The sequence below is a fragment of the Prionailurus viverrinus genome, chromosome B3, assembly GCF_022837055.1.
Source record: "Prionailurus viverrinus isolate Anna chromosome B3, UM_Priviv_1.0, whole genome shotgun sequence".
Taxonomy (NCBI): Eukaryota; Metazoa; Chordata; class Mammalia; order Carnivora; family Felidae; genus Prionailurus; species Prionailurus viverrinus.
The window spans coordinates 95045320-95055485 of record NC_062566.1 but is presented as its reverse complement, the minus strand read 5'-3'; the positions used below and the strand labels follow the sequence as shown (position 1 = coordinate 95055485).

The 10166-nt window shown below is 43.6% G+C and overlaps 1 protein-coding gene across 9 annotated transcripts in view; it reads right to left on the bottom strand.

Annotated features, from left to right (window-relative positions):
- FRMD6 (FERM domain containing 6) overlaps nt 1-10166 on the bottom strand; it is a 329953-nt gene that overhangs the window by 3872 nt on the left and 315915 nt on the right. For all 9 annotated transcript variants that reach the window (XM_047862033.1, XM_047862042.1, XM_047862039.1 and 6 more), the window contains 3 exons: nt 6457-6792; nt 5204-5335; nt 1061-1152 (listed from right to left, as the gene is read on the bottom strand). In XM_047862033.1, the coding sequence (XP_047717989.1) occupies nt 1061-1152; nt 5204-5335; nt 6457-6792 (560 nt within the window). The remainder of the gene's footprint in view (nt 1-1060; nt 1153-5203; nt 5336-6456; nt 6793-10166) is intronic.

The following is a 10166-nucleotide window of genomic DNA, read 5'->3' as shown; positions in this document are numbered from 1 at the left end:
AAAAGCCAACCTCGTTAGAATAAGAGATCACTTTTTGCTAAAGGCAAAAGCACCAGGAGGAGAGAACAGGGTCTGAGCCCAAAACCATTTTATTTGGAAGTATCACATCCGAGCACTCCCTGAAGAAGGCCCCCTGGACCCACACGGCTTCCCAGGTGCCAACGGGCTTTCCCACACAGAATTCATTAGGTCATCCTCACGAATCCACACAGCAGGCACGCAAACGCGCTTCCCATTTTGCAGGCGTGGAATCTGATCCTCAGCTGTGCACCACAAGCACTTACGTACAGGAAGATCTAACACCGGGTGACAGAACTGGGTGCAAACCCGGGCAGTGGACCCTGGGATTTGTAATCATCATGCTACACATACTGCTTTAGAAATTATTCACTGGAGTATTCAAAAAAATATGTAATAAAACATCATGTGCACATAGAAATGAAAAAGAAAACAGGGAAGAGAGAAGCACACACAGAAAGCAAAAAAGACACAAAACCCAAAAAAGAAAGAGATGGACCAAGAAAGAGAGTCATAAAGGAGAGAGAAAGAGAATACACAGGAAATAGAGGTGAGTATATCAGCTGTGGAATAGATCCAGACGCTACAACCATGAATTTCAGAGTATTTTATCTTTTGATATTTTAGTAGTCTAGCAAGTGATCACAGGTTATCAGTCTCACTCAGCATACTTTGAAAACGTAATCTGAATGGAATAATCAGCGTGGAAACGTTTCTGCCATAACACGCCTGACAAGAAAATTATTCTCTCAGTTGTTGAGGTTCACACACACAACCTGAAGTCTGAAGTTACACACTTCCCACCTCTATAAAGTGGGAAACAAAGTATATAATTTATCCAAATGAAAATCAACTCAGAGATGAATGGAACTAGCAAACACAATGGTTACCAACTGAGGATAAAGCTAGAATGTACCTAAGAAGAATCACTGCCTTATGGTTCTTAATTTTTGCTCATTTATATAAATATAAACGTTAAGTTCCAATTTAACATTTTCTGTAACTTCAGTGCACAACTTAAACATTTCGATTCCTTCTGTACCTGTGGAAGAGAGTCCGTACTCTGGCCACGAAGCTTCACAACTGTTTCTGAGGAGCTAGAGGTGGAAGAACCAATTTCTTTCACAATCAACCCTGAAGTAAAACACAGAAAAACAACAACAATGAAGACTTCCTTATTCATACTTTTTGCCACCTATCTGACACATGCTACCACCAAGACTGAAAGGTCAAGTATTAACCGTTCCTGAAAAATCTCACTGTGACTCATCTGTGGTAGACAACCAGCCTAGGACACATCCCATCTCCTGTCTCACAGTAAATAGCGGGGAGAGGGATAAATGTGGGGTCAGTATACAGGAAGGAGTTTAGAGTCTGCCTTTTCTAAGGTGAACTACAACTTCTAAATTAGTAACAAAAACAAAGACCGTAGATGTAAAGCAGTCTCCCTCCTAAAGCTAAACTGTGACACGGCCGTCTAGGTTTGGGTCCCTTTAGATGGACGGTTAAAGTCTAGTGTGGGGCTTGACCTCCAGAGTCACACGGATCTGAGCCGGAAGCAGGCCCAGAAAAGTAATTAACTGTGTATGCTGGCCAGTGACTTAGCCCCCCTATGTTTCGGTCTCATCTTATAAAGTGGGCCTGACAGCAGTGTCTATCCAACAGAGTTTAATGACAACTGACGAGTAAATGCATGGAAAGGGTGAGGTACAGGGCCTGCACACGGGACACACCCAGCTCAGAGCTCCTCGGGCTGACAGGGGCCCTGTGGCACTTGCCTCCTACAACAAATCCTGCTGGGGAGAGGCCACGAGTGGGAGGCCACCCTAAGCATTCAGTTCTGGATCTCTGAGAGTGACAGGGCCCTAAATCACCCTAGTGCCCAGGAGTCACCTCCTAATATTTTGGAAACAGAAATCCAGGGCTGAAACTTCCCTCTGTGGCTCTAGCATGTTGAGTGAAGCACCAGGAAAAAATGTTTTGTAAGATAAAACTGCTAACAAGAATTGGATATGGAAGTGGAGATCACTGACATTTTTCTTGCAAATAGATGAAGCAGGTCAGTCAAACCCCAGATTCTTAAGGCCAAATGGCTTCTCAGATAAAGCACATTCTCACCTTATAAAAAAGGAACCTGGAGTGCAATGTGATTTTTATTTAGCTACTTGCTGATAACCTCAGAAATGGCCTTTTGTGTTTTATCCCTTAACTCTTTAGAAATGACGTCTAACGATTCAGTGACGAGTATATACCTTGTATATATTAAGTGTTTGATATTTTGTTCAATTGAAACATGGAAGGAGGACATTCTTGGTTTACATGTAGACAGTTTAAAAGCCTTCAGGTGGGTACTTATGTTTTGGGGGTTGGTACAGACTGCTTTAGTAGGGGGTCTTTCTTGAGAATATCTTTATCTTTTAAAAAGCTTTAAACTTTTAACAAATCCTCAGAGGATGACGTGGACTGGTGTCCTTGGTTGGCACTTGGCATGGGTCCGTCTGGACTTCCTGGTAAATGTGTCCTTGGCCACCATGTCTGTAAATTATGTGCTCCCAAACCCAAACTCCGCATTAGACAAGTCAGCAGCAAGTCTGGTGCTGAGAACACTAACCTGACTTGTACCAAACTTCCATCCCTATTCGATCTCAGCTCCATGCTTGAGAAACAATGTTTAAATGCTCAAATTGTAGGGGCACCTGGGTGGCTCAGTCAGTTAAGCATCCAATTTCAGCTCAGTTCATGATCTCATGGTTTGAGTTCGAGCCCCGCATTGGGCTCTGTGCTGACAGCTCAAAGCCTGGAGCCTGCTTCGGATTCTGTGTCTCCCTCTCTCTCTGCCCCTCCCCTGCTCATGCTGTCTCTCTCTTTCTTTCTCTCTCTCTCTCTCAAAAATAAATAAATGTTAAAAAAAGTAAATGCTCAAATTGTAGAGAATTTGGAAGAGGAGGATGATGCGAGGAAGAAAATAAGATCATCACAACCCCATCATCCAGAGAAAGGCTATTCATATTTTTATGTATTTTTTCATATACATATATACATTTTTGTAATTTGAGATCATCCTGATTATACAATTTGTGCTGTTTTTCTTACCTATCTTTCTTATATTATTAAATATTCTTTAAAAGTGTCATTAGTTAATGGCTGTACGATATTTCACTATATGGACAGCATATAACTGCTCATTGTTAACCATTCAGGTTCTTTTTCAATAAATAACATTTCAAAAAGCATTTTTTTTGTATAAAAACCTCTTTAAACAGCCACCCTATTTATTTAAATTTTATTTCTATTTAAAATTACAAAATCTTATCATAAAAATTAAACATAGAAATATATAAATAAAAAGCCAAAGTCTGTTTCCCTCATCTCCCCTCCTCCCATGGACACTTTGGTGTATATGGTTTGGACAGTTTTCTTTCCACAAAAATACACATGCACATATCAAGTGAGAGCATGATATCCATGTACATATAATGTGCATCAAATTGTAAATTTATATTTAATACATGTGTTAAAATGTATTTGTGAGGGAAGACATCTATGTAAGAAAGTAAATGGGCAAAGAAACGGGGGTAAAGTTTGGTTTGAGAACTCTAAGCCTGCAGCATGACCAGAGCAAGCAGCCTGACGAATCTGAGTTTGCTTAGGCAGAGCGGTTCTCTGTAACCACTGGCAGGTCTATTCCCCGCAGAGCATCTGGAGGCCATGCTTCTGCTAGGTGAGCAGAGGAAATTCTGCAATAAAAGGAGCCTTGTGCTCTTACAGATTCAATGCCAGGATGAGGGGACCATGTGTACTGTGGTCTTGTTTCTCTCTCATTCCCAGCACCTGTTGCATGGGTGAGGCTCACTTATCAGGGACCGTGGGTCTTGACACAGCAATGGCAGGTCACCCCAGTTGTAAACAGGGTCTTTCACTCAAAGCTCAAAGCGGCTGACCAGTAAGTACCTGGGCCATTTTGACTTCACTCCTAAGGTATGTTTTTTAGACAGAACGGAGACCAATTCATAAAATGTTGCGAGAGCAGTTAGGAGTGACTGAGGTTTAAAAACAAAACCTGGGGCGCCTGGGTGGCTCAGTCGGTTAAGCGTCTGACTTTGGCTCAGGTCATGATCTCATGGTTCGGGAGTTCGAGCCCTGTGTCGGGCTCTGTGCTGACAGCTCGGAGGCTGGAGCCTGCTTTGGATTCTGTGTCTCCTTCTCTCTCTGGCCCTTCCCCTCTCGAGCTCTGTTTCTCTCTCTCTCTCTCAAAAATAAATAAACATTAAAAAAAATTGAAAACAAAACCCATACTGTGGTTTTTTGCAGTAATATTGAAGGGTAATACCTTTTATTTGATAGAAATAGATTATTACATATCATATTATATAATCCCATAATAGGTTTACAGTGAATGCAAGTGTCCTAGTAGAGTTAATGAAATACAGAATATAATAGGAATGCCTTTTTACGCCAACATTTATTGACACTTTTTCCTCCACACTCCCATACCCACTCTGATCTAGTTGGGGAAAAACAATACAAACCAAACTCGGAGACCTGCCTTCTGTTTCTAGCCACCTAAGCGTCTGTCCCCCTCATCTATGGGTTTTCTCATCTGTAAAAAGGAGGTCTCCGAGGTCCCTTCTAGATGTATTCTAGGATTCTCTGATTATCATTTGTAATAGCAAAACAAAACAACAGCAACAAAGAGAAAACTGTGTTTTACCACTTTGTGCTGAGCACAGGGGAGAAGATGCTAATTCCCCATCCTAGATGCTTCTCCCCTTCTGTTCTCTTTCTTCCTCACGAGGTACTCGACCCTGCAGTCTATGGCACTGACTTGGAAAGGTTCTGATTCCAGCCCTGTTTTTTTTTTTTTTTTTTTTTTTTATTTATTTTTGGGACAGAGAGAGACAGAGCATGAGCAGGGGAGGGGCAGAGAGAGAGGGAGACACAGAATCAGAAACAGGCTCCAGGCTCTGAGCCATCAGCCCAGAGCCTGACGCGGGGCTCGAACTCACGGGCCGCGAGATCGTGACCTGGCTGAAGTCGGACGCTTAACCGACTGTGCCACCCAGGCGCCCCTCCAGCCCTGTTTTAATCGAGAGCCCCACCCTGACCCTTCTGTTTTCTGAGGCACCTGCTCCTTAGTCCAAGACCATCCACTAGCTCAGGAGAAGAACTTCCCACAAGAGCTCACCAGAGTGTCCATTCAGCTTCCGTGACATGAGCATGTCCTCGGTGATGTAGATGCACATGTCTGGGCTGACTTCCAGAGACTCTTCATTCATCTGTTCCAGGTCCCTGGGGTCATCAACCAACATCTCTATTTCTGACACAGAAGAAGAAAAAGACGTTTAGTGACACGAAGGGAAATGGATGCCAGCATTCATAGCCACACTTTGCGGGAGGCTCTGTAGTTATTCAGATTTTAAAATACATTTGCTAATGAGAATCTACAATAGGAAACTCTAGGACAATTCTCAACTAGATGTATTTGCCCTCTTTTTCACAGGGTTGCTGTGTTACCTACATGTCTTCTAATGCCACGATTGAACTGTGTTATTTTTTCCTCTGTGAGAAAGCAGGAAAGAGCTATACCACCTTGCTGAGATGACAAAGGGCAACTGAGACTGATGGGCCACATGTCTAAGCCAGAGCAGACTGCTGTCACCTGCACAAGGAATAGTTCATGAAGCTCCCCATTTCCAGAGCTGCCTGCCCGCAGGGCATTCAGTTGACTTCATTAGAGATCCACATGAATTCTACAGTAAGCAAGCAAATGGGCTGCCGTTTTCCTTAATGAAGTCACTACCCTTTCCCCAAACCCGAATGCTATAGCACTTGAGGCATAAAAATAATAAAAAAGATGCCCACATATGTTAAGTTTGGCTGAGACAGTCTGGTTTTTCTCTCCTTAACAGAGTTAAGCATCCAGGTGCTAACTTTCTTTTACATTCCCAGAGTTCTGGCTGCATAGGAGGAACTGAAGAAATACTAAATAACCAATGACCTGGGCTCAAGTCTTTTTTTTTTTTCCTCTGCAAAGTTTAAGACATTTCTGTCGCTATCACTGCGTCTCTGCTGTTGTCCTCACCGATGCCTATTTAATCTGGGAACCAGAAATGCAGACACGAGTGCTGCGGCACCGACGTCTCCTCTACTTCGGCTAAACCGCCAGGACTCAGCCTCCACTGGTGTCCAACCCTGTGGTGGCAAAGGATCATGACCAGAGGGATGCTTTGTTCACCGACACGAGCAACTCCCCCAAATCACGGGGGAAGGTGCAGGACACCTGTCCATTACTACCCCCCGGCTGTGCCCTACACAGCAGTTCTCCAGAAGGGATGCTTGGGGAAAAAAAACCAGAAACAAGATGAGGCAAGAGGAAGAAGGGGGCGAGCGACAGCGGCTCAGCGCTGCCAGCTTAGAAAGCCGTGGCGAGCGGCTTACCGTCGTCCTGCGAGTCCTCTTCCGGCCGGTCCTTGCCACTGCTCTCCACCCCGGAGGTGTGGGAGCTGCCGTGGCTGGTCGTGGAGCTGCAGGTCTTCAGCTTGCGGTGGATGGCGCTGCCAGAGTAGCTGTCCTCCGGCCCTGCGTCTCGGGGCTTGGTGTCCGCCTCGATGCCCGACGTGTGCGAGCTGCCGTGGCTGGCGGTGGAGTGGCGGGACAGGCGCTTGTGCTTGGCGCTGCCCGCGCTGCTGCCGCTGGCCCGGGACCGCTTCTCCAGCTGGTCCACGTCCAGGTCCAGGCTGTCGCTGATGTAGGACTCCCGGTACTGCTTCTTCTCTGCGCGGTGAGGAGCACATTCACGCAGGACGGCGGGCGGGGGAGGGGAGGGGAGGGGGAGACACGCCTGGTTAGCCTACAGGGCACATCAGGCTAAGAACGCGTGCAAGTTCACACCCAGGATCTAGTTCAGCAGGATCACACCCAGGATCTAGGCGCCATGAGGGTTCTGACGGGTGGGTGGGAGGGGGTCAACTTAGGAACATGAGCAAAAACCAGTACAACGGATTTGAGCAAGTACTGAGACTACTCAAAGGGTTTTGACGCTTCAAAACTCGGAAAAGTGCCATTTGAAGTAGAGTCGCCAGACCACCTCTTGTCTGCAAGTTGTTATTGGTCTACAGCGATGTAAGCTCAGTAAATGAGAATACTTAGAGGTTTTCAGAGCAACCTGACAGTGCCGTGACAGCCACTAAGGTGATTTTGTATTTTGTAAAAGTATCAGTCCACGGTGGATGAGGAATGTTAAAAATCTGGTCCTCCCCCACAAATAGTTTCAGAAGCACTGCTATGGAAGACTGTTTGATAGATATAATTACACTAATTACCAATGATTTCATTTATTCAATTTGGCCCATTCAGTAGCTCAGTTCTGACTGCTGAATATAATTTAAAATAAAACTATTCTCTAAATTTCCTTCAAAGAGTTCTAACATTTAGTTTTTCATTAGTGAAAACTGCTTTTCTCCATTTGGGGTGAACTAGTGAGGTTTTACCATCTACTTAGAAAACACAGTCATCACTACTGGTTTGATGATTTATACCTATGTGGCCTCTGACTGACAAAACTGTTCTTTGATTTAACATGTCAGTGCCATTCTTTAACACCAAGACGCAATGTTAGAAAGTCCCTTTTATCAAATGCTAAAGCAACAATCACATTAAGGCACAAAGTTACAACTGAGTTGCAGGTATACAATACTTTTGTGTCTCAGGTCAGAACTGTAAAACAGAGAAATAGTTTAGATTCTTTGTATTCTTAATACTGATGACAAATAACACGTTAGAACAATGTTAAAGATGGAGAATGCATTTGAGGAATGTTAAATTGATATTATTTCAGAAATTGCTAACTTGTAGACTAATTGGGTTCTCAGAGGCCTGCTGATGAATTTAATTGTCTTGTTTCTTGGGTAAGTGAAATCACTTGTACTCCTGGTGTCTGAAGTATAATCTACACAGCTTCCTCAGGGAGGGAAGAAGCATTAGCATAAAGAGAAGATGCGCTTTCCAGGATGCAAAATGCAAAAATGCTTGCAGAAGGCGATGTGTACGTTTTTGGGCTCCAGCCATTCATGTCAATTCTAGGGAATCAGGCTGCATCACAACAGTGAGAATGCACAGCCACACAGAAAGCAGACTGGGGCAGGACACCAGAGCCCAAAACACACATCTGAGACAGATGTGCATCATCTAAAATCCATGTTTTAGGGCTAGACTGGGTTATAAACATTCCTGTTTTCTGAAGACAACAGGGGTTGAGATGAAGACGGAGAGATAAAAGGGTTTGCAAAATTCTCATACAATTTCTATTCACTGTGGTTTCAAAATACTAGCCACGTGGCACTTGGAAAGGTGGAAAGTGAAAAAACAGTTTTCTAAAAAGTTCTTTAGGGTGCCAGAGTTCTAAGACAAGTGGGAATTGTGGCTCTAATAACTTAAAAGCTTTCTGCCTCTTTACAAATAGCCCTTTTACTCCCAACCCTTCCCAGCAGGTTGGGAGTCTATTACGGTTACTCTAGTAACAGAAGGCAAGCGCTCGCCTAACTGTGGTCTACCTCACAGGAGCCTAGCGTAAATCTGCTTCGTGTCAGCGTGTCAGCACGGCCTTACTGTTCTACGTGGCTGGCCAGTGTTCCCTTCCCAGAGCTGTATCACTTAGACCTGGTACAAATAAAAAGTGTCATGAAGGAAATGCTGACGTGATTATGAAGTTTATTCTGAGACCTGGGAAATGCAACCTCTTAACTCCCTAGTAATCACCAGAGTCAAGAGCACAGATTACCAATGTGTTGGTATTCTTTGGATTCCCTCTGTTGTAAAAGCCCAGAGACCACAGAGCTTTTCATATATTATTTTGGAACAGAATGCAGTGTGACCTCTTGGCATATGGCCTAAGAATAAGTTCCCACTGTTGAATAAAGTTGGGTTAAAAAAAAACTTTTGTTTTTAAACTTTTTTAATGACAAAGCATTCTCCCCCTTCTAAATGCTATGGAGTAATTCTTGTGATCATTTTCTACCATAAGATGCGAAAAGAGTATCTCAGACAAGATGGATCTAAATTAAATTTAAGAAAAATACACTCTCTTCCTGTGCTGTTTTTTTGCTAAGAAAAGGGCTTTATTGTAAAAGTGATGAAGACTTTAAGCGTGAGTGAAATAACTGGCATCAGGCCAAAACTGGCCCAGAGAAACTTAATTTTGGGTGTTCTTTAGACTGTGAGGGATCTCTAAGTAGAAGAAAAGAAGTATGTTTTCTTTAGAAGAAAAAAAAGAGATATCCGCCCAAATCTATCTACATTTACCCAAATAACAAATACAATCCACACCTTTATCGTTCCTTCATTGCCCTAATCGCGAAAGCCCCCAAATGCACTTGATACTACTAAGCGTGGTGACAGACAAAACCCTGCCCTCTAAGAACTGAAAATTCTTTGTCATTTTACCTGAGAACCTATAGGGGTTCTGGAATTCATTCAGGCTCTAAAGGGCTCCCCTTACGGTCATCTAAGCAAGAATCTGCTAAAATGCTGGCAAAGCTGATGAAATAAAGAAACTTCTCAAGGCGCTATAAGCTGGCCATTTAGGAATGTGACCCATTTGGCACATGATGGGCTCTGCACGTAAGTCGCCTATTCTTACAAGTTCCCTTGGCGCTTCTGTCCCATCTCGAGTCCTCCTAATAATCATGTCAGCATTGGAGAGAGGTGCTTGTTATCGCAATGTGTCATCGTGGGGAAGAAGGGGCAGCCTGGCAGCAGAGGAAGCCCATACACCTGGTGGTTATACACCAGTTCTCTCCAAAGACAAGAAAGCAGTTTGGTGGCAGACCGTGCAAAATGAGTCATGTTCTAATGGCTACTTAAGATGCAGTGGCATCCCCAAACTGGGTCTCATTTAGTTAGAGAGATAGGTTTTGAGAGAAATTGATTAGATGTACAAGCTTCTTTCAGGGTTTTTCTTAAGAGGACAAGTATCTGTGTTTCTGTGAGAAAGCTGGGGTCTGAGAGGTCGAAATCTGTTTCAGATACGGACCTAAGGATATGAATCTGCATCCAAATGTTCATGCAGATATCCTAAATCTGATCCAATTGAATTATAAAAACTACCACAATGGGAATCTACAAAACAAATGGAAGACATTGAAATAGGC